This window comes from Sceloporus undulatus, chromosome 3 (assembly GCF_019175285.1).
Source record: "Sceloporus undulatus isolate JIND9_A2432 ecotype Alabama chromosome 3, SceUnd_v1.1, whole genome shotgun sequence".
Taxonomy (NCBI): Eukaryota; Metazoa; Chordata; class Lepidosauria; order Squamata; family Phrynosomatidae; genus Sceloporus; species Sceloporus undulatus.
The window spans coordinates 17,259,992-17,285,316 of NC_056524.1; the positions used below are offsets into that span (position 1 = coordinate 17,259,992).

A 25,325-nucleotide genomic window follows, 5' to 3' on the forward strand; every position below is an offset into this window, starting at 1 on the left:
AAAGCCACCTTTTCTCTGGACAAAAAAGGAGAGGATCTTTGCCACTCATTTTCTGGCCAGCTTCAAGGCGGATTGGGGCCATGGCTTCAAGACAAAACCCATCAGTTTGATCTTGATAAGTTTTCCAAGTACTCAAACGATGGGGCTGCTAGAAGAATAATACAATATGCATTAAAAAGTGAAGAGTTGCTGAAGTTTAGAAATACAGAAGATTAGATACATTTTATATGACTTAGGTTTATATATATATATATATATATATATATATATATAAAACTTAATTTGGACTACACTGATGCAGAATTTAAAGTTATGAAGGCATAGGATCTATGGAATTCTGGCTACTATTTATTGCCAAAACTAAGTTATACTAACTTGGAATAATCAGAAAAAATCTTTTTCAGTATTTTCTATTACAATTGTCCACATATGCTGGAAGGTTTTGGCCAGAGCTTTAAAAATATGTTTTTACTACAGTTCCCAGAATCCTGCATATTGGGAAACTTTGGAAGTTGTAATACAGTAATGAAAAAAACTCTTCAAAGGGCTGATTTGTATCATTATTGCCAAACACCATTACTATCTTGCCTACAGAGCCAGAAAGAGAAAGGAACTCAGACCATCACAGTATCTCACCTGGGACAACATGACTTTCATAGGTAACAAGCAGATCTAAACAGATGGTTATCATAGAAAAATCAAAAGTTCTAAACAGATGATATGGCCAGTGACTATTCTTAAGGTATCTCACACATACAACAGAGGTTGCCATTATAAAACTAGATGCAGGATTCCTTGAAAAAGAAGAAAGCTCATTAAAAGTCTTAACCTGAAAAAGGAATTACTTCATAAACTTCAAAGCTTAAGGTACAGGTTGACTTCAAAGCAAAAACCTATCCATTCTAATGGAGTTAGCAAGTTTCTAGCAGTGCAAAGCATTAAAAATGTCCCATATTAAGAAACTATTTTTAGAAATATTAATGTTACTGTTAATTTATTAGCTATTTCCAAGCAAGTTAAAATCTCTCTTTACAATCTTTTTTTCTAAAAGAAAAAGAGAAAAAGAAGAAAAGTCATTTTTGTCTTTAAAGAACTAGAAGCATTCTTTGTTAATCTCTTCATTCCAGCTTGATTTGGTTATACTATCAATGTGGGGCGAGGGGTGGGGGATATATTGAAAACAGTGCTGTACCTAAGAAAAAAGAGATGGAGGAAGAGAAATATAATTACAGGCAGATCCTTTCTTGGCAAACACTGGTGCATTGTAAAGAAGTTAGAAAAATTCATTAAGTGTAGCAAAATAGACTTAATTCTGTCCTGAATTATCAGTGTTGCTGAGGAAATGCCATGCTAAGCTCAGCAAAACACACTGTGAACTGTTTCATCTTCCTGAAAGTAAGATTTCAGCAAGTTTCAGACAGGCTTCAATCCCAGCCTGAACCCTATCAGCCTGAAAAACTGGCCCTCTTCAGTATTAGTGCAGGGCTGGAGGATAAAATAGGTTTAAAAACAAAAACAAGGTTTTGGGTTTAAACCAGGGTTTGTTTGTTGTTTTGGTGATGTGTTGTGGCATAAACCAGGTTTTTTGCATTAATGTGTAATCTCCACCAATAAAAGACTAATTCAGAAAATAAGGTAGGAAAATACAATTCAAATGTTATGACCACTAGCTTAAATAATAATTGGTCTTTTAAAAGTGCTCATTTAAAGCAAATGGTTTTGGTTGAATCTATGTTAATTGAAGGATCTGTGTCTGAATGGCATTTCTTGCACTATAAAATACAGTTATTAAAAAGAAGCAACTGACATTGGATACTGGTTTAACAATGAACAATTGTCAATAAACCATTAAAGTTAAAATGTTCAAACAGTCATTCCTGTTCCTTTAAGAGGGCTGAAAATAGTAATAATATCCAGACATTCTAAAATATATATCTAAACTAGCTGTACCCGGTCATGCGTTGCTGTGGCTCAGTCTGGTTAAATGGAAAAGAAAGAAAAGAGAAAGCACACATTTCTAAAATATTTAATTTCACAATGCTTGTGGGTATACACTTTTTGTTGTTCCATTGTCTGTGTAGATATAGAGATTGTGTGGTTTGCCGACTCTAGAAGACGCAACATATAATTGTCCATGTGAGAAGCAATCCGTGTCTAGATCTAAACCACATAATTCTAAAGATTGGCCCTGAGCTTTGTTGATGGTGATTGCAAACGCCAAACGAATATTTAGTATAGCATGTATTGTTATGTTCAAGAGAAGGAGCTGTTTTTCACAAAAACTATATTTTTACCTGTCACAGGTGTGACATCTATATAATAGGTATACAGTATGTATATAAAAACGTGTGTATTCGAATGGAACGTGTCAAAATTTCAAAGCAATCGGTGAAAAACCTTCAGAGATTTAGGATTTTGAACAAACGAACATTTATATTTTTATTTATATAGATAACCGATTTTTTTAAAAAACAGCAGTGTTGTGGTTTAAGTAATTTGGTTTAAACCAAGGTTCAAACCATGGTTAAACCAGCATGTTGACATTTGGAGGACAATACCATTCTCAGAACTGTGGAACTATGAGAGCTAGAACCCCAAAAAGTAACTTTTCGAAGCTCTGCCTCCACACTTTCTCTCAGTAATGAATATGCTACCGCAGCACATGATTTTCCTCTTCTTAAAGTGTTATAAACAATCCTAAGCGCCCTTTCCCACTGTGTAATTATAACAGTATGATTCCACTTAAGCTGCCATGACAAAATCCAATGGAATTCTAGGATCTGCAGACCGCTAGTACACAATGTGCATTACAGTGCATTATAGCACCATGATTCTCCTTTAACTGCCATGGCAACATCCACTGGAATCTTGGAGTTTGTAGTTTGGTGAGGCACTAGAGCAGTTATTCCCAAGCTATTCCTCTGTATATTATGGACTTCTATCCCCAGAATTCCTGGCTGTTGGCCAAACTGGTTGGGGCTTCTCGGAGCTGAAGTCCAAATCACGTGGAGGACCTGTTGAAATTGTCCAGATGTTTGTGGATTTCAATGGCGTCCATGGTCCAGAATTTCAGTGTTTTCAAACAGTATTTTATGCCCAGAATGGTTTGTAACATGTTCTGCTACTGCTGATTTTTCTGGCTGACCCAGTTTGCAGTGTCACTCGTGTTCCCAAATGCAGTGTGCAAACAAAAATCAAGGAACACAAATCAGCAGTAGCATAACATGTTACAAACCATCCTGGGCATAAAATACTGTTTGAAAACACTGAAATTCTGGACCATGCCAACAACTACCATGTCAGGATGCACAGGGAAGCCATTGAAATCCACAAACACCTGGACAACTGGAAACCCTTAAAGTAAACAAGGTTTGGTTACCAGTCCTGAAAAATAGCAAGATGAAGACTCAACAAATGCAAATGAGAAATCTCCCAGGGTCAGGGGTTTCCCAGCAGACAATGAGCACTAATCAAGCAGACACTAATCCTCTTCTGCATATCCTCCCACCCTGAGGCCTGCCATTAGCAACAGAACAATCCACATGCAAATCACTCCTGCCTTCCCAGGTCACACAGTATATATATATATATATATATATATATACTCAACTCCTTTCTAGGCAAGCATTCTCTGAAGATGCCAGCCACAGATGCTGATGAAACATCAGGAAAAAACTCTTGTAGAATGTGGCCACATAGCCCAAAAAACCCACAAAAAAACTAAACATAAGTGCTGCATACGCACTAAAATAGCGGAATAGAAACTTTTCAGTAAGCAAACAAGAATGGAGTTAGCATTTGACCGATTCAAAAATGAAACCACATATCTGCAAAGGCATTAGTTTATTAGAACAATGCAGGGCATTTGGTTTACAAATATATATACAAGTGTGTATATATATGTGTGTGTGTGTGTGTGCGTATACACACACACATTTCTTTATGTACAAATTTGTATCACTCTATATATTTGTATGTTATGCAAAGCTAAAATGAAATGGGGAAAAAAAAGAACAATGCAGGGCAGCTTCAAGTTTCTGGTAGTTATCATGTCTCCCCCACTAGCAGAAGAGCAGGGTGTTCACAGTTCAACCACCTTCTTCACAACCCTGTTTCTGCTGCCCATTCATTTTCTTCTTCCTCTTGGCCCAGTCCTCACCACCTCCCAGAGAAGAAAAGTCAAAGCTGTTCTCTCTGTTCACTTCTCCAAGAGTGTTCACATGGAGAAAGCAGAGGAGAAGGCTGCAACAGCAGGCAGGAAAAGAAACAGGGTTGGATGTGCCAAAAATTAGCAGTGGATCCCAAACTGGGGAATTTCCCTTGGAGATGTTGATTTTCCCCACCCCTGAAACAACCTCATACTCCATATGTCAACTGACCCTAGCATATATTGCTTTGGAAAGAGAATAAAACTATTTTATATAAGACCACTTAGTGTACATTAGCCACAATAGCAAAAAAACAAATTTCCACCATCCTGAAGTTACAGAGCTCAGGATTGCTCTAGATAGTTATGACCCAGCAAAACCTGCTTGCAGATGGAAAGTTGAATTTTTGCAGAAACATAACTGCTGTGGCAGCATAAGAAACATGCAGTACAGCCTTCTACCTATTTACTCAGAAGCAAATCCCACTGTGCTCAGCAGTGCTTACTTACTAGCAGGTGCATCTCAGCCTAAGGCTATAATCTTGCACACATCATGCAGAGGCTTAGATTCCACCCACGTCATTAGAATTTAAGCAGCCCAAATTATATCTTGAACTTTACTAGACAGACTACATCACCCATGGGACAACAGCACAAGACTGGCTAAGGTGGCATGAGAAAATGACTGAAGAACAGAGATCCCATCCGCTGGGGGAGGCTGTCTTTCAAGTCTCTCGGTAGTTTACTGTTCTGGTTTTGCCTCTTTCCAGTAAGCCTCTGTTGAGACAGAGTAAAACTAATCTTCCAAACATTTCAAATATAAAATTGCAGGCCTGCAATGAAATATCTCCTACTTAAGTTCAGAAGAATTATTACTACCAGAGTTTTGTGGGGAAGGAAGAACACTGCAAACCATTTCAGTTTTGGCATGTAGTAGACAGCCTGTACTGGATTCACAGCCAGAAATATCAAATTCAATTATTTTCGTCTAGTTTCATGTACTGTTCTTCCCCTGGCTGGTTTGTGGGATGATGGTGAGGGGTATTTCAATCTGGTAGCATTCATACCACAATTTTCCTTCAGTCATAGAATCCAAAACACTATATATGATGTTACCAAATGTTCACTCATCCAGGCACAGACCAAACTCAGATCTGCTTAGTCTCATCAAGACATCATGAATCCTTACAATATTTAGCATTTATATTTCTATACTGCTTCATAGTGAACTTAGCACTCTCTAAGCAGTTTACAATCTGCAAGCTAATTGCCCCCAACCAGCTGGGTACTCATTTTACCAACCTATGAAAGGATGGAAGGATGAGTCAATCTGGAGCCCTCTGGGATTGAACTCACAACGCTGTGGCTGAAGTACTGGCACTTAATTTCTGCACCACCAGAGCTCCTATTCTACAATATGCCACTGAAATGGCAGCAAAGATATAGCAACTCACTTTACATTGTTGACAAAAGAGCATTTACTTTTTTCCTTTTGTTTTTCCTAAAGTATTAATTCAGAACTGCTCTCTATAGCCCTATTTAATCATTACTCATATGTGTACCGATACTTTAACACCCAAGGATTTTTCAGGGTTCCAACACAAACAATAAAAATTCTCCATCTTTCATGTATAAGGGGGCAACAGAAGTGCTGGCACAGTCCCCTTGCTCACTGGTCAATAAATGAGTAAACATTGAACAGGACTTGTGATTCAGCAGCCAGCCAGCCACTCAGCAGGTTTTTCCCTCTAGACAGTAAAGAGCTACTTCTACCATTATACACTTGTCCAACTTAATAGTGTCTAGTGGTTGAAAAATCAGTTTTGATTGCCTGCCTTTTTTTCCTACTGCTATGCATAAATTTTATAATGCACTGTTTGTGTGCACAGCTTACTAGAAACCACCATGGACACTGACATTAAAAATTGTGATTCCACTTACCACCGATCTTGCGGCAGGTTCAGAGTGATGCTGCCTTTGATTTCATCCCCAAAGCGCATATACCCCAGAGTGGCCAAGGAGATGTACAAGGTCATCACAATTCCCATACCAATGTTGAGGGCCAATGGGAAACGTTCAGTATCTTTCATCCTATTCTGGAGGGGAAGTACCTAGCAGAGGGAGAGAGAAATAGAGAGAAGCATGTGCCTAAAAGATAAGCAGAATGAATTCGGACATTTTTTGTTTAAAACTTCTTCCAGCAAAATTTTTAGAGTAATGTATGCATTAATTCCTAAATGTCCCAAAAAGATATTACTCTGAATAATAACCGGGAGCATCACTGTTGCAGAGCTGGAAGAAACTTTGTTACCAATCTAGTCCAACTCCCTCTTCACTCATGCAGGAAATCTAAAGGTACAGCAGGGATAGAATCATGAGATCCTCTAGATCAGTGGTTCCCAAACTTTCTAATGCCGCGACCCATTAATACAGGTTCTCCTGTTGTGGTGACCCCCACCATAAAATTATTTTCGTTCCTACTTCATAACTTTAATTTTGTTACTGTTATGAATCGTATTTTCATTGAACATAAGTAAAGCATAGTGATTAATCACAAAAAAAGCCTCAGAGGATGGCAAAGGCAAAGCTCCTCTGAAGAAACCTGTCCCGAAAGCCCCAGGATAGGTATGCCTTGAGTCTTGGGCATGAAGCCACACTCTCTCAGCCTCAGAGGATGGCAATGGCCAGCCTCCTCTGAAGAAACCTGACCAGAAAGCCCCAGGATAGGTTTGCCTTGAGCCTTGGGCATGAAGCCACACTCTCTCAGCCGCAGAGGATGGCAATGGCAAAGCTCCTCTGGAGAAACCTGTCCAGAAAGTCCCAGGATAGGTTTGCCTTGAGCCTTGGACAAGGAGCCACACTCTCTCAGCCTCAGAGGATGGCAATGGCCAGCCCAACTCTAAAAAACCTGTCCAGAAAGCCCCAGGATAGGTATGCCTTGAGTCTTGGACAAGGAGCCACACTCTCTCAGCCGCAGAGGTTGGCAATGTCCAGCCCCCTCTGAAGAAACCTGTCCAGAAAGCCCCAGGATAGGTTTGCCTTGAGCCTTGGACAAGGAGCCACACTCTCTCAGCCTCAGAGGATGGCAATGGCCAGCCCCCTCTGAAGAAACCTGTCCAGAAAGCCCCAGGATAGGTATGCCTTGAGCCTTGGACAAGGAGCTAAACTCTCTCAGCCTCAGAGGATGGCAATGGCAAAGCTCCTCTGAAGAAACCTGTCCAGAAAGCCCCATCATAGAAGGGCAGAGGGGTAGTGGTTCAAAGTGAAACTGAAACTGAAACTCTTTGGCTGTGCTGTCTTCCTTTTTGCAGAGCTCTATGTTCCTGAGAGAGACAGGAAAGGGGACTCTGTGGGCAGGTGCTAAGCAACTGAGGAGGGGCCTGGAGGTGGCTGCTGCTCTAATGGGCCTAGCTTGGGAGCCCTTTGCTTGGGAAGTGCTGCTCTGAGGGGGGGGGGGTCCCTGGCGACCCCTGGGAAATTCTAATTCGACCCCCAAAGGGGTCCCGACCCCCAGGTTGGGAACCACTGCTCTAGATGCTGGTGGACTGTAATTCCCAACATCCCTAGCCAATATACCCAATGGTGTAGAATACTGAGAGCTTTGTAGGTCAACAACAGCACCATGAAAGGAGCTCAGAAGCAGGGGCATCACCATGCCAGGTGTCATGCTGCCCCCCCTCCCCGGCTTTGCCATCATACACACTGCTCCTGATTCTCCAGTCTCTGGCTTTCTCCCTAGGAGGAAGCCCAAGGCTAGGGCAGTCTGCAAGGATATGTGTGTGCCCCTCCTGCCCCTAAGGAGGTGGAATGCCCAATTGGGTGTCATCTCTTTTCTGGGTGTCACCTGGTGCAGTCTTTCTCCCCCCCCCCCCCCCCCCCCACACACACAGAGGGAACACAGTCATGCTCAGAAGCAAACTGGAAGAAGGATTTACAACCTCCACCACTCAATTGACCAGTCCTCATCTGGCAACTTTAATGAGCCAGAATGAACATGGATATAATAGACAAGTGGCTGGCCTCACCTCTCCAAGCAACTTGTCCACATCATCATGTTGAACAACCTGAAACTCATCCATCAAAATCAGACAAGTATGTGCCTTGGTTATCCCACTTCAGTATGGAGTCACAACTAATCTAAACAATTTTATGACCCCCCACACTCCAAATCAGCCTTAAATGATCTAAAGCTGCTTCAGAGAGAAATCATTAACCAAAGCAAGGTGGAAAGTCCTGACAAATAGCTTTTAATTTTTAAGTAGCAGTTTGAATGACTGTTTGCATCAACCCACAAGATCCAGGTCAGTGACATTTTGAAGATGGTAATCCAGCTCTTTAAATACAGAAGAGGAAAATGAGTTATTTAGCAGTAGATATGACATCCCAAGTTCACATGCTGCAATACAAAATACCATGTACTCTCTGAAAGGGTGAGATAGCCCCTTGTTCAAATAAACAGACTTTGAGATGATATGGGTTTAAAGAAAATAGACTAAAGAGAAGTTGAACTGAAGTCTCACATTTAAAGGAAATGAATCATTTTTCTCTGCTTAGCTCATCAGCTCTAGGAAACCTGTGGATGATGAAGAATAGCTAAAGAGTTCAAAATTTCGCTATTAAATAGGATGTGAGATCACTTAATTTTGTTTCAAAAGGGAAAAAAGGACCTTGTTCCCCTTAGGAGGATACCTTAATATGCACAAAATATGACCAAAGCAACCCTAGCTTTCACACAGAAATGTGTCTAATACATTACCACATTAAATTTCACTAGTAGAGAAGTAATACACTGCAAATTTCCCATTGAAAGGTAATGTCTTCTGGAAAGATAACTCAATTTCCAGCAGGCATGCCTATAAGATTAATTAGTATTGAGCTGTAGTGGGAATCTTTAAGAAGAATGTGCCCATATATAAAGCACACCTGCTCTTAATCCGTCTGAAACATCTAGATCAGTGGTCCCCAAACTGTGCTTTTTAAGAGATTTTGGACTTCAGCTCCCAGAAGCCTCTGCCATGTTGGCCAATAGTCTGGGATTCTGGGAGCTGAAGTCCAAAATCCCTTAAAAAGCACAGTTTGGGGACCACTGATCTAGACCAAGGATGAAGAAAGGGTGCCCCTGAGATTTTATGCAGCCTATCCCAGGCTGCTTTTGTAGCCATCAAGCTCCTAGGACCACCTCTACCCTCTCTTAAAGAGGAGTTTAAGTGAGGTGCAGTCCCCCACCTTAAAACTGTTTAACATTTTTAAAAATCTATTTGTCTAAATCAGGAGGGGACGCCCACCCAGTTCTGGATGGCATTTCTGACAGCCCTGGAAGGCCCAGAGGGCAGATAATCGGCCTCCAAACCTGATGCAATTGGCCACCACTGCTCTAAAAGTTTTTTTTTTCTTTTTTAAAATAAGATTAAAAGCAAAGAGTCAACAATGAGACAGGTTTTTTTCTGCATGGTATATACAAGTCATTGTCACCTGCCATATTTAATAGTAAAAAGAAACCCTGGTGGCGCAGTAGTTAAATGCTGGTACTGAAGCCACAACATTGTGAGTTCGATCCTAGGGCTCCAAGGTTGACTCAGCCTTCCATCCTTTCATAGGTCAGTAAAATGGGTACCCAGCTTGTTGGGGGCAATTGACTTACAGACTGTAAACCACTTAGAGAGTGCTGGGTTCACTGATAAACAGTATAGAAATGTAAATGTTATCGCTATTGATAGTCCAAGAAGAGCTCTTAATTTGTTTCAATCAACCAATCTGGCCTTGCAGATGGAGGAATGGATTTCAAAGAGGAATAGCTCTGGCTGTCAATTTTTCCTGTTGAATTGTATAGGCTCTTCTTCTGATCTCAAAAACAGGTACGTTTAGGACTACAACTGCCAGAACTATTCAGCCAGCATAACCTTCACTCACTAGAGCCACTACAGTTAGTAAATTTATTGGCTGAGTGTTTCTGGGAGATATAGACACAAAGATAACACAGATTAAGTCTCCCTTATCTGAAATGGGACCAGGAGTTGGATTTCAGATTGTTTTTGGATTTTGGAATACATGTATTTGCATATACATACATAACAAGATATCATAGAGTTGGGACCCACACTACTTCTCTGAAGATGCCAGCCACAGATGCTGGAGAAACGTCAGGAAGAAACTCTTCTAGAACATGGCCCCATAGCCCGAAAAACCCACAAAAACCCCCACACTACATACATACATTCATACATTTATTTATTTACAGTATTTATACCCCACCCTTCAGCCCTTATACACATAGCCTGAAGGTAATGTTATACAATATTTTTAAATAATTTTGTGCATGAAACAAAGTTTTGTACACTGAACCATCCAAGAATAAAGGTGTCACTATCTCAGGCACCCATGAAAAAAGTTTTGGTTTTGGGAGTATTCTGGATTTCCACATAAGGGAGGCTCAACCTGTATTCACAAGCTCTGTTTTTGTTTCCCATATTAAGGATGTAATTCTTCACTAAGTTTCTTCTCAAAGAAAGCTACAAGTAATTTTAACAATGTTCTTTCTGCTGCAGGGAGAACCTCAAAAGCCACACCGTTTTCAAAGGCTATTTGCAATTCAGGAGTTGTTCTGTGCAAAACTGACATGTGACTTTGCAGAAAATGATTTTTCCAGTGCTGAAAATGTTGTTTTCTATGCAAATTAGCCATGTGTGAATTTTGCACAAAATTAATCCCTAGTTACAGCATTTTCTATGTAAGAAACAGTATTTTCTGCACAGGAAATAATAATTTGCACAGGATACATCCCAAACTGCAAATATTGTCGTCAGACCTCGATTCTTTCCATCAGGGTTCCTCAACCATTTTCCAAATAATTTTGAATATTCTTTTAATCTCTGTCCTGAGTATGAAGGGTCTGAGAGCTTCCAAGAACTTGCCTTTTTTTTCACCACTGCATTGCCCATACAGCCTTGGAATACTCTATTTCAATTCCTTGTTGCATTAAATTTAAAGTGGATATTACTTGGATCCAATGTAAGTAAACAACACTGATTAGTCAGTAAAGAACCAAGGATGTGGTACCCTTAAGAGTAACCAATTTATTCCTACATAAGCTTTCGAGAAGTCCACACTAGCTCTTCAGATGCATTGAATTCTCAGAAGAGCACATTATCATTTATTAAAAAATATGATTAACTGTCAGATTCTCTCTTCTCTTTCCCTGGTTTTCCTTTTTTTATCACATTGAATTTTAAAATTCTACTTGGTTTTAAATGCTCAGACTCGGCTGCTTGTCTTCACCCAATTGTGTTCTTTACCATGATAAACCTTCCTGAGTTTTTGTATTCTTCTGAAGCCCAACGCATCCCCAGACCAAAGTTTACATTATCATCCATTTGGGACTCATTGCATCCAGATATTCATATGATTCACTCCCACTCACCTTTTAAACATTCCTTAATTTGATGAATTATTAAATGTATAGTTAACCTCATTTTTTTCTGTACCACTTCTTTCCTCTTCCATGTCTGCCTATTACAGTAGGCCCTTGGTATCCACTCCGATTTGGTTCCAGGACCCCCTGTGGGTGCCAAAATCTGTGGATGCTCAAGTCCCATTAAATACAACAGCATAGTAAAATGGTGTCTGTTATATAAAATGGCAAAATCAAGGTTTCCTTTTGGGAATGTATATTTGTTTTGAATATTTTCAAGGTGTGAATGGTTAAATCCATGGATAACGAATCTGTGGATATGGAGGGCCAACTGTTTAAACAAGCTAGCAGGGTTTTATAAGTGCTAAACTCATATATGGCACTTTTGCCTTACAGGTCTAGCCCAAAATACTTTTCTGTTTGAAGCTGAACACTTGCCTCTATTCCATGTCCAAAAGCTACCTGGACCAGTGGTTAATCATTTCTTCGGATTTGCAATGGATCAGCCTTCTCCCACCACACCTAAAGGCAGAAGACTAACTTAGAAGGTGCAGGACAATCCTCATGGGAGACATTTTTCTCCTCTGTTACTTTGATGGCACTTCCCTGGCATCTGACATCCAAGGTAGTTGTCCCACTTTGCCTAATGGTAGGGCTAGTTCTGGTGCCTTGTCTTTTAGGCACTTTCAAAATGCAAAATAAGTAAGAGAAGACCACAATATAAAGATAGAAAAAGCAGAAATCATTATTTTCAACTCCAGATGGTACAGACTGCATATAAATCTTTTCTTCTGTTGTTTGACTCACCCCTGCCACCCACTTTGTCCTCTCATAATTGGTATGCACAGAAAATAAAGACGACTGACAGCAAGGATACATGTCAGTCAGCTCCTCCTGTCGATATCCTCCAAGTCATTAGCAACCTGCTGCCATGACATTTACCTTTACAAGGAGACAAGGTCAGCAGGCAACCTGTGCCAGTCACTCTGCGGTTATAAACCTTCCCCATCCCGTCACCCACGGCGCATGTCATAGGAAAGAAACTGTAGGAGCTAGTTTAAACCTGAAGCTACATTCTAGGGTAAAGCCAAGTCCCATAATCAGAAACAATCAACAGTGAGCACAGATTTAGTACTTTAGCAATCGCTGGCACTTCTCAATTTAGCAATTAAGTTGTGCCAAACAACATGGCTCAGCACAAACTAGGAAAGGGGACAGGTTTTCTTGTGGACACATGGACACAGGAGGTTGAAATGAGCAATTTGAGAAAGCACCAAATCGAAAGAGCACCAATTTAATGAGTTTGCTAAAGCACTACTCTAAATACTGGGCTCTCTTGGAAGTCATAAGGTAGCTTCTGGATGGTATCCAGAGATGTAAGCCAGGCTGTGTATAGACTGTGCATACATTAAAAAAAAGTGTTATATGCTCAAGCCATCCAAATTCTGAGCCCCAGGTAGTGCAAATTGAGCACATTTATATAATTTCTTCTACTCCATCAAATTTAGCAAACATTTTCTATTATTGCTTTGTTCAGTTCATTTTGCATTTGTTTGTCATTAGAAAGGACAATGCACTAGAAAGGGACTGAAGCCTTATTTACAACCAATGCATGCTAGATTTCAGCAAGCTTTGTTCAAACACTTGCAAATTTCTGTCCTTCATAATTGGGGAATAGCATGGTCAAAAGAAGAGCCTGGAATTATCCCCCCTCCACTTTTTTTAGTGTACCTCTTAAGGGTAGGAGAGCCAACATGGTGTACTGGTTTAAGTGTTGGACTAGAACTCCAGAAAACCAGGGATCAGCTTCAGAGGAAACCAATGGTAAATGCTCTCTGAACAAATAATGTCAAGAAAACACCATGATAGGATCACCTTAGGGTTATCAAAACTTGAAAGCACCCAAAAGCAATAGCCTAGCGGTAGCCAGTGACCAAGCTTGCCGGTTGAATGTAAAAGTTGCAGTACAAAACAAGGAACTTTTCCAAGCTCTTCTTCTAAGCATGTTATTTTCAACCATAAAGAAAATAAACTAAAAGAAAAGATAAGAATCATAGCAAACCAGATTTTGTAATCAGTATCCCATTCTATACTTCTTTCAATGAATCACATCATATTCACAGCCCTGATGCAGTAAGATAGAAGCAAAGATAAAAACAGCATGAATAATTGGTGACAAAGCCTCTAATAGACAAAGAAAAACAGAAAGCAGAAGATTGAATAAGGTATCTCTTTTGTACTCTTGGAATAAAACCCTATACTGCCTTTATAGAAGATGAGGAGGTGGCAATGGGAACTAATGACATTAAGATATGTCCAGTTACCAGTCATGACAACCTAACCTGGGAAAGGGAGATAGAAAGAAAAGCAGTTGCAGCTTCAGGTTAAAAATAAGTGGCTTCCCCAAACAAAGGTAACAGGACAGTTGCCTTCCATAAAGGGAATTTTTAAATTAACTCTAAAAATATAATAATTGAAATAAATATACTATGACCAAGCAAAGAAGGAGGAGAAGCCACAATGCACTCCCTTCTATCTGTTTGTCTGATGTAATTCTAAAAATTCCTCATTCTATTTCCTTTGTGCTGCTTCTTTCCTGTGTAACTCCTAATTAATTCCCTATGATAGACTTTTGACAAGGAATAGAAGAATGATAAAACAGAAGGTGTTAAGCTGACCGTGGCTACATCTGCACTGCAGAAACAATTCAGTTTGACACAACTTTAACTACAATGATGCTCTGCCATGGAATTTTGGGATTTGTAGTTTGGTAGAGTACCAGAGCTTTTTGACAGAGAAGGTTAAATAGCTCATAAAACTACACATCCCAGGATGCAATACCATTCAGCCATGGCAGATAAAATGGTGTCCAACTGATTTATTTCTGCAGTGCAGACATGGCTGAGAGGCATCCTCCCTCCTGAAAAAGCAGCAATTTTTAGCTGTATGCCTACCCATATCAACCTGCAAGATGTAGTAATTCACCAGCATTTTGAAATAGCATTGTTACTGAAGGAAAGAGAGGCTTTGTCCATTACAGTGAAGTTATAAAACCTATGTAGCTAAAAATTTACAGCTGTACCTACAGTTTGACACCACTTTAGCTGTCATGGCTCCATTTTACAAAATCCTGAAATTTGTATTTTGGTTAAGTGGCTAGAGAGCTTTAGTCCCTCTCCAAAGACTATACTTCCTAACAAAGAAATGGAAGTAGCTCACCAAAATACAACTCTTGGAATTCTGTAGCATGAGGCCATGATAGTAACATTGATGTCAAGCTGTAGAGTAAATTGCCCAGACTCACTCTAAAACTGTCAGAAGTGATAACCAATTAAAATGAAGGTATAAACACAACCTCCATTCAAGAGGTATTACCAGTAGGTGGAAACAAGGCCACCAACATCAGCTACAGAATTCCTAGTTTTGCAAAACTCTGATAAACCAAGAGAAAAGGTAAGAGATGGTTAACTCTTCCTCTGGCTACTGTATTTTCCTCACCATTGCTTTTTCATTCACCTCCATCCAGCTTTACCTTCCCCACTGCATAGCTCTAAGATAAGGCTACCTAATCATGTGAGGAAAAAGGAGGCGAGGCAGAAGGTTAAGTATACTGTACATACATCTTCTCTCCCTATATACACACTCACTTCTCATCTGCAAATGCCCTCCTGCAGTCTTTCACATCAGAGGCCCAAAGAGGTTAAAGAAACTCATGTTAGCTCTGCCACCAGAGAAAATAATTAACTTTGCTAACAAATGAATCTGTGCAATCTTTTTTTTACACAGTCTAAACTTTTGAATTTTTAAGAACCAAGGTCTATATTTTACATTGTGTATGTTGTTTGCCTTCAAGATGTTGAAGTGGTGTCAATTTGCATTATTTCTACAGTACACATGCACCAGAAGGTATAGTGTTACGTCTGTGGGGAAAATTTAGGCACTGTATAGGTAAAACTTAGCCAATTATAGCCCAAAAGAAAAAGTTTTATCGTTGCTGGAAGTAGATATCTCACTGAGTTATGTCCCAGTATTTAGTTCCATATTGGGTAGGATTTTTGTTGTTTAGTTGTTTCCCTGTCGCAGCTAAATTTACTACCTTCAATCCAGAAAACATATTCAGAGGTAGCTGTGTTGGCCATACAAGGCTACTGCTGAATATAGCAACTGTTGTTGTTTTGTCTGCCTTCAAGTCGTTTCCAACCCTAAGGTGAACATATCATGGGGTTTTCTTGACAAATTTCTTCAGAGGGAGTTTGCCATTGCCTTCCCCTGAAGCTGAGAAAATTTGACTTGCCCAAAGTCACCCAATGAGTTTACATGGCCGAGCCAGGATTTGAACTCTGGTCTCCAGTGTCATAATCCAGTATTCAAACCATTGAGCCACAATCACTATTTAGTAGAGCCAGTACAGTATAATGCAGTGGCTTGAGTGTCAGACTAAAGGGTGAAACAGATCATCAAAAAGACTGAGGACTGGGAGTGTGACATTCATACAGCAGCATGCCCCCAGTCTGCTGGGAAGCCGCATGGCCAGCCGCACATATGGCAGATCCACGATGTGTTGGGGGTGCAGCACATAATAATAATAATAATAATAATAATAATAATAATAATAATAATAATATATTTATTTATTTATTTATATTTCCCCACCTCTCCCTTCCGGATTGTGGCAGGGGTTACAACCTGATAAAAACATACAATTATGATCAATAAAACCCATTATCATCTCAACAATAATATCAGTTAAGATTAATTTGTTATGATATAGGAGTTTTATAACAGTGCTGTGCCAAAGAAACACTGAAAAAACTCTGCTGCAGCAGCAAAGGCGCTGGGAAAAGCCTGGGGTGGGGGTGTGGCATGTGGTTGCTGAGGCACGAACCCGGCAAGCAAAGGGGCAGCCAAAAGCTGCTCCTTCAAGGCGGTCTGTTTCACCCTTAAGACTAATTGTGACAGGGGTCTGCTCCTGATTATAGCAGTTTCACATGGAAGTACCAGCCTCCTTTGCCCCACGATCATCATCTGAACCAGCCTCTAGATAAGGATAGTTTCTGATAAAGCAGATTTGAGAGATAGTTTTTTGTGAGTTTTTCTGGCTATGTGTCCATGTTCTAGAAGAGTTTATTTCTGACATTTCGCCAGCATCTGTGGCTGTCATCTTCAGAGAAATAAATAATAAACTAATTCTAAAGATTTGAGGTAGCATTTACAATCATAGCAACAGTGGTCACAATTAGGTATTGTTTGTGAATCCAAAGTACTTACGGAGGCATAGCTGTCATCCCAGAATGCCATCCCAAAATCTTAATTCTTAAGTGACATTCATTCATGCTTAACACAGCCTTCATTCTAAAGCAGGGGTCGGCAACCTGCGGCCCGCGGGCCGGATGCGGCCCACGAGCACTGTAAGACCGGCCCCTGGCCAACCCTGCCACCGATTGCCGCCGCCGGAGCGCTCCGTTTCCCCGCCCCCTGGGATGGCCTCTGGCCTCCCAGGGGGCGGGGAGAAGCGCTGGGGAAGAAGGAGGAATGGAGGAGGAGGAGGGAGGGAGGGAAGAGGAAGGATGAAGAAGAGGAGGAAGAAGGAGGAAGTAAGGAAGGAGGAAGAGGAGGAGGGAGGGAGGGAGGAGGAAGAAGAGGAGGAGGAAGAAGGAAGGAAGGAAGGGAGGGAGGAAGAAGAAGAGGAAGAAGGAGGAAGGAAGGAAGGAGCAGGAGGAGGGAGGGAGGGAGGATGAAGAAGAGGAAGAAGGAGGAAGGAAGGAAGGAGCAAGAGGAGGAGGGGGGAGGGAGGGAGGAAGGAGCAGGAGGAGGAGGAGGAAGATAAAGACATGCAGTCTTTCTGAAGGTGAGACAGTGTGACTTTCCAAAGTGCATTTCTGTGTATTTTCAGTGCTTTCAATGCTAAAAGGTCTGCTTTAACAGCGAGAGTGGTTTCGGCCTTCCCCTTCGGCAGAAAGGGCCCCTTGGAGCCCTTTCGGCCGAAGGAAGGGGCCAAGGAGGAGAGGGCAGGCACACACCTCCTCCTCCCCGCGGGGCTTTGGCAGCCCTGAGGTGTCTTTCGGAGGACACCTCAGGCCTGGCAAAGCCCCAAGGACAGGAGCCGGGGCCGCGCGCCTGTTGCTCCTGCCCCTCACGGGCCCTTACTGCTTCTCTGAGAGGCAGCTGGGGGCCACGGAAGGGCAGGAGGAGCAGGCGCGCGCCTGTCACCCCTCTCCCAATCCTCTTCTTCTAGCTGTCTCTCAGACAGCTGGAGGTTGGGAAAGGGAGCAGAGAAAGCCCCACCCCCAGAGGGTGGAAGCTCCGCCCCCAGCATGCGGCACCGCCCCAGAGGGTGGAAGCTCCACCCCTGGCATGCGGCCCCACCCTGGGGGGTGGGAAGCCCCCCCCCCTTTCGGCCCCCCAGTTGTCTCAGGGACAGCAACCCGGCCCCCGGCTCAAAAAAGTTGCCTACCCCTGTTCTAAAGCAATACTTACCACTCCTATGCCTTCAAAGGCAAATATAGCTGTGCCAAAGAAGAGAGGAAACTTCTTCCAGTTGGCCACCAGAGGCAAGTTTCGCGGAATCGATAAACCCTGCCAAAAGACATCATAGCAACAAAATGTACTGTCATATTTTCAAGTAATTTTAACAGTATGTACTTTAAACATTTTTGCAAAGAAATGGATACAAATGCTCATCATAGTTCCCTATTAACCTTCCTGTACTAGCAAAACATTTTAATCTCCCAGTTAGGGTTGCCAGAGTGAAAACTAGAGAAGACTCCTGTACCTTTAATGGTCATGTAGAAGAGAGAATTTTATTTTATAATTAATATTTATATTCAAGTTTTCAGTAATAAGTAAAAAAAAATTCTATCATACTTATTCTTGTTGCTCAGTTAACAGATACATTTTGAAGTCTGTCTTCTTCTTTTTGACTTCCAAATCTTCAGCTCATTTTGGCATGTTTCACCTCAGATAATTATTCGTAACCATATCATTAAACTCCATCATATATGTAAAGACAACATTTCTCCTTATTCTTATACAAAATTAAATAGATTTCTTATGACCTCATTGACTTTTATTTGTGACTGTCCTTTTTGGTGATTGCATATATGTGTCTATTTGGCCTGTTACAGACTGCCAAAATAAAGCTGCTTCGGGTCTCTTTGGAGGTATGCTGTTTAAATGATGCATGCATCCTAAGAATCCAGAAGCTGCACCACAGCTGCCCTCCAGTGCTTAGGAATGGAGTGTGGCTTTGGCGCAACCTCCGGTCTCTTAGGACCCATGCATCATTTAAATAGCATACCTCCAAAGAGACCCAAAGCACCTTTATTTTGGCAGTCTGTAACAGGCCATAGGTAAACTTGAACATACATGTCTGCTGTTTTTAACCAATGATCTATATACATATATATACCTTTGAATAATACAATTTGTAGTTCTTCTGAGAATTATTAAATTGGTGTTATCATTGTAGGTCTCTAATAATTCTGGTGAAAAATTTATTCCCCATATTTCCTTCCAATTCCCCATATTTCCTTCCAATAATCTAAGATTAGGTACCAATTATTTTCTATTTTTGAATTAGTTTATTATAATAAATAATAATAATAAATTTTATTTATACCCCGCCTTTCCAAAAAATGATCAAGGCGGCTTACAAATGTTAAAACAGTTACAATAGCATTTACGATACAAAATAAATTACAGTATAAAAGTTAAAACATTACTACAAAGATGGGAACAGCAATAAAAAAAAATACACATATCAGGGCAAAAACATTCCACAAATATTTCGGGGTCAAAGGAAGAAAACAAGGGGCAGAGGAAAATCAATTAAACTAAAGAGGGAAGGCCAATCTAAATAAGTATGTTTTTAAATTCTTCTTAAAAGAATCCAATGAGGTGGCAGAGCGAAGCTCTAAGGGGAGCTTATTCCAGGAAGACGGGGCAACGATGGTAAAAGCCCTCTGTGAGGTCCTTACAAGATGTGTTCTAGGAACCTCTAACAGGTTTGTCCCGGATGATCTAAGTGTGCGGGGCGGATTATGTGGGGAGAGGCAGTCCTCCAAGTACCCTGGGCCATTTAGGGCTTTATAGGTTAAAACCAACACCTTGTATTGAGCTCGGAAGCGAATAGGCAGCCAATGAAGATCTTTTAAGGTAGGTGTTATATGGTCCGACCTGGAAGTACCAGCGACCAGTCTAGCTGCCATATTCTGTACGATTTGCAGCTTCCGGGTTTGGTACAAGGGTTGCCCCATGTAGAGCGCATTGCAGAAATCCAATCGAGAGGTTACTAAAGCATGTACAGTGGTACCTCGGGATACGAAATACCCAGGTTACGAAATTTCCGGGATACGAAAAAATCCCATTGGAAATAATTGTTCCGGGTTACGAATGTTTTTTCGGGTTACGAAGAAAATTTTTGGTGCTTTTCGGCGCTTTTTCGCACGAAACGCGGCTTTTCCCCATTAGCGCCTATGGCAATTCGGCTTACGAAGGCTTTTCGGGTTACGAAAGCGGCCGCGGAACGAATTAATTTCGTAACCCGAGGGAGCAGTGTACAACAGTTTCAAGGTCCCTACGGTCCAGGTAAGGACGCAGCTGGCGTATCAGCCGAAGCTGATAGCAAGCACTCCTGACCGTCACATCCACCTGAGATGTTAGCTGGAGCGAGGAGTCGAGGAGCACCCCCAAGCTGCGCACCGAGTCCTTCAAGGGGAGCGTGACCCCGTTCAGGACCGGATGACAAATCTCATCACCCGGAACCGGGGAACCTATCACCAGTACTTCCGTTTTCCCTGGATTCACACTGAGTTTGTTCTCCCTCATCCAGCCCATTACCGACGCCAAGCAGGCATCTAGAGGAGAGATGCCATCCTTAGTTACTGCATCAGTCGGAGACACAGAGAAGACTATTTGGGTGTCATCAGCGTACTGATAACACCGCACCCCGTGTCTCCGGATGATCTCTCCCAGCGGTTTCATGTAAATGTTGAATAGCATAGGGGACAAAATCGCTCCCTGAGGGACACCAGATGTAAGGGCCCTCGTGTCGGAGCGACAGTCCCCCAGCTCCACCATCTGGAATCTGCCCGAGAGGTAGGACCGGAACCACTGCAGAGGTTATAATAATTATTTATTATATGTGTGAATCTATCCATTTCTCTCATTTCATGAATTTTTTGCATTCAATCATCTATGAGGGGAGGCTCTTCTATCTTCCATTTTCTTGCTATAATTATTCTTGCATCTATGACAAAGTAGAAGGAAATTTAGCTTTCCTGTTGTTTGTTACCTGGTTGTGTGACAAGCCACACCTGCTTAATTGCCCTTTCTGCCCAATTATTAAAGGTCCAGGGATGTAGCCAAGGGGGGGATCTGGGGGTCCGGACCCCCCCCTTCCATTAGAAAAATGAATGGTGTGTGCTGCTGCGCCGCCGCGCCCAAGCCCCATTATAATGGTGGCACTTAGTCTGGACCCCCCCCCCCTTCCTAAAATCCTAGCTACGTCCCTGAAAGGTCTAGGAACGGTTGCAACACAACATATTGAAATGGCAGCCCTACCTAGAGCCATGTTGTGTTGCAAAACCCACAGAAGGCTAGACCCATAAAGTAGGCCTCCTACAAAATTGTCACCTGCACAATTATAAACAATGAACAATGTTCCAATATTTCAACCATTTGCCACATATAATTTTCTCCCCCACAAACATACAACAGATTTTACCGATCCACTGATTTTTGTCCCTGCCAATATAACACATTCGGATAAAAATGTCTTATGCTATTGGGGGGGGGGAGGAGAGAGAACTATGATAGAGAAAAGCAGAAGTTATAAATTTCTGCTGCCAACTCCATTTAAGGGGAAATGAAATTTCTTCCATTACAGACAACCAGGAGTACACTGAGATCAGGAAACAGCCCCACACTACAATAAGTGATAATTTATTTATTTACAATCTGATTTTATTTTCCTTTTATTCCACCTTATGTTTCCGAGCTTTGTAGAATGCATTCAAACATTCCTTCAGAGGATTTTGATGCCCTGCAAAATGTTGGAATTGTCACTGTGATCAGAAAACACTCTAGAACTAACACAATTCAAATTGTCAAGTTTTTTAAAAAAAAAAACAATCTAGCAGATAAAGGTTAAAGATAGCTGATATAACCAAATCTGCATGGGACAGAGGGACACGAAGAGAAAACAGCATCCCTGCTAGGTTCAGTTGACTTAACATCCCATTTTCTACTATGGATACTAGGCGCTTCTGGAAGCAGTCTTTCATACAACACTACCCTCTGGTGTCACCTGGGATTTAGTTGACAATTGTCTCTTAAATAATTGTCTTTAGTTATCACCACTGATAGACCTATCCTCTATGAAACTATCCAGTTCCCTTTTCAAGATAATCCCATGCATAGGGGATCTGCACATTACACATGACGTTCAACAGGAAGATTAAAGGCATACAGTGGAGGCCCTTCATACTAGGGTTTATTTCCAGAACACACCCACCCACCCACCCCCCATGAATACCAAAATCCAAGGTTGGTCAAATCCCATTAAATACACTGGCATAGTGAAATGATGTCAATTAAGTAAAAGGCAAAATCAAGGTTTGCTTTTTGCAATTTAGACCCCCTCACCTCCCACGTGTAAGGTGAAAAATGCATATGCTCAAGCCCTACTGAATATAACGGGGCTCGGGCTCATGTGCCATTCATTATTTTGCCACACGTAAACTGAAGGCTGCATATAATGCACCCGTGTATGGTGCAGGCACACAGTATATATTTAAATATTTTTAAGCCCTGGATGGTTGAATTCGTGAATAAAGAATCTGTGAATATAGAGGACCAACTGTATATTTATTGATTTAAATATTTATATGCTACCCTCCATCTAAAGAACTCAGAGTCATGTACAATAACATCAGATTAACCAATTTAAACAAACAAAAATTACTGTATATAATCTAATCCCGTGATGGTGAACCTATGGGTATGCATGCCAGAGATGACACGTGACACCACTTTCCCTGGCACGTGATGGGGAGAGGGGGAGGAAGAGGTGCGTGCCTGGTCCTCCTCCTTCCTGACCATCCCTGGTCTCCAGTTGCCTCTCTAAAGGCAGCTGAAGACCAGGCACGGCATGGAGGAAGAGGACGAAGAAGTGCGTGCTCCCCCACATTCAGTTGCCTTTCTGGAAGCAACTGAAAGCTGGGGACAGAACAGGGGGAGGAGGAGAAGTGGCACATGCCTCTACCTTCTCGTTCCCGCCCTCCCCCGCCTTCAGCTGCCTTTCTGGAGAATGTGAGCACTCTTTCTCTTCTTCCCCCCTCGAGCCCCCAGGCCCCAGAAATCCTGCCCTCAGAGAGTGGAAGTCCCACCCCCAGCACCAGGTAACACTCACTGTCGGAAGACTTTTTAGTTTGGTCACTCGGCCCCTAAAAAGTTTGCCAGCACTGATCTGAACTGTCCAAACTACATTAACACTTTGTTGAGTTAAGATAATAAAGAAAATTAAAATCAGCTAAAATAGTTTAAAACAATCTAAAACTATAAAGTAACAGCGGGCTAGCAATCCATGGATTTAACTGCCCATAGATTGCCATGCCTCATATTATTCAATAGCAGCACATGCATGCAAATAATAATAATAATAATAATAATAATAATAATAATAATAATAATAATACTTATTTATTTATACCCCGCTCTTCAGCCAAGGCTATCACCACCATTGAATAATATGGGATGAAACCATTCATTTTTGCCAACCACGAGGCCACCACAGCCAAACTCCCATAGATGGGAAGGGTCCATCAATTTGCATGAAATCAATTAGGCCCAGAAGGATTTAATAAAAAGCCATGTTGTTTACTTGGTTCCAGTGTTGGCGCCATCAGGCCTCTAAAAGGAAGGTTTTCCACAGCAAGAAAACCACGATCAAAAAGGTCCCCTCTCATGTTCTCCCAGAGTATATATAGATGTTGTGCACATATCTTAGAATGTGACCAATGTGCTTGCCCACATATATTTATTTCTAATAGGTTTGTGAGAGGTCAGTGGAGGTGGAGCAGGTAATCCTATAACCCAATTAAATTACCCTACATTTAGCAAACACTGCACCGTTTTAAAAATGCACAAGGGAAAAGGTAAGTATCTTGCAGGATAAATCTCCAAAGTTATGGAGTTATACCGGTGAATCACCATGACCTTTAAACAAGATATGAGATAATTTGGACAAATCAGCTAAAGGTCATTTGGCTATTCACCAGATGTATCATGCAGAGCTCTCCCTTGTTGTTGTCACTTACCTCCACCGTGAGCATTCACTGTAACCTACCCAATGCACTAGGAAAGGTGACAGATAAGTTCAAAATTTTTCAGCTACCACTGCTATATATTCTCACGACAGCCAAGAAAAATTGCTTGGGTTGGCTGCAACTTCCATAAGTCCATAATCAACCAAGGCAATGCTGCCTGGGATTCTGGGAGGTATAGTCCAAACAATGGAACTTTTCTGACACACACATGTACAGCTAAAACCAAATGCTAAAATGGATGCCAAAACACATCTGTATAATATGACACTACTAGGGGAAAACATTAGCAAAGAACCAATCCTTTACTCACCTGAATAATATATTGATAAATAATCACAAGGCTGACAGCCATGGACAGATTTGCAAGGAAGGAGAGCACAGACAGACTCTTCAGGTCACGGATGAAGACCAAGAGGATGATAAAAGGAAGGGAGTACAACATATATAGCCGCAGATCAATGGAACTTGTCTCTGAGTGGCTAGGGGTTTCTGTAGCATTCAGAGCACCGGATTTGTGTTCTATATACCCTTCATGAATCTGCAGGAAGAATAATGTGTGTATATAAATATGCAAAAGATAAATTAGCATTTCCAACTTATGGTGACCATATCGTAAAGTTTTTTTGGCAAGATTTGTTTAGTGGAGGTTCGTCATTGCCTTTGCTGAGACTGAGAGCATGTGACTTGTCCAAGGTCACCCAGCTGCTTTCATGGCTGATTTGGGAATCGAACCCTGGTCTCCAGAGTCATCGTCCAACATTCAAACCATGATGCCATGCTTGCTTTCACATATAAGTTATTAAATGTCTTATTATTATTATTATTATTAACCTTTATTTATAAAGTGCTGTAAATTTACACAGCGCTGTACATACAATACTTGAATAGAGTCTTGAACAATACTCTACTTCTAGTACAGTATTCTTGTTTCTTTCACTAGATCATGTTCTTCAACAGGAAGATGCAATGAAATAACAACCTTGTCCCAAGATCCTTCAGCTTGCTACCCAGAACCCCATAGTCACTGGCATATGTTGAAGTCTATCTCTTGCATTATCCTTTATTCTCATATCGATCAGAAGGAGGGGATAAAGGTCAATGGGCTTGATGAGTCTTGTCAGCCTCTCTGTTCCATCATGAATCTTTGCCCCTAGAACTCTTCTCTCAAGACTTCCATCAGGGTCACATGCTAATGCTTCTGTTCCTCTCAGCAGTACATCATCTGCCAACATATGTGTCTTCTTCGTCTGAGAGCTGACAGGAGCCCTTCCATCCACAGAACCTTCCAAGGCCATCTCTGTGCTTTATGAGAACTGAAACTGTTGTCCTTGCTCCTACGCCTCATCATCACTTATCAAGGAAGGGGCTCAGAATTGATTTTGTAGCTAAAAACACATAGCTGCTCCCTGACAGTTCTGCCTCTGCATGTCACTGTCTTCTCCTA

The 25,325-nt window shown here is 41.4% G+C and overlaps 1 protein-coding gene and 1 long non-coding RNA gene across 8 annotated transcripts in view; one reads left to right on the forward strand and one right to left on the reverse strand.

The window, feature by feature from the left end:
* Positions 1 to 25,325, reverse strand: part of SLC36A4 (solute carrier family 36 member 4) — a 203,330-nt gene that overhangs the window by 116,888 nt on the left and 61,117 nt on the right. For all 5 annotated transcript variants that reach the window (XM_042459980.1, XM_042459979.1, XM_042459977.1 and 2 more), the window contains 3 exons: positions 24,192 to 24,419; positions 18,033 to 18,131; positions 6,089 to 6,258 (listed from right to left, as the gene is read on the reverse strand). In XM_042459980.1, coding sequence (XP_042315914.1) covers positions 6,089 to 6,258; positions 18,033 to 18,131; positions 24,192 to 24,419 — 497 coding nt within the window. The remainder of the gene's footprint in view (positions 1 to 6,088; positions 6,259 to 18,032; positions 18,132 to 24,191; positions 24,420 to 25,325) is intronic.
* Positions 1 to 25,325, forward strand: part of LOC121926750 — an 83,418-nt gene that overhangs the window by 36,194 nt on the left and 21,899 nt on the right. Inside the window, exons 4-5 of one of the 3 annotated variants that reach the window (XR_006103075.1) lie at positions 9,914 to 10,002; positions 11,952 to 17,115. The exons of 1 other annotated variant lie outside the window; for it this stretch is intronic. This is a non-coding gene — a long non-coding RNA (uncharacterized LOC121926750). Of the gene's footprint in view, positions 1 to 9,913; positions 10,003 to 11,951; positions 17,116 to 25,325 lie in introns of those variants that run through there. One more of the 3 variants, XR_006103074.1, reaches the window with a different exon arrangement.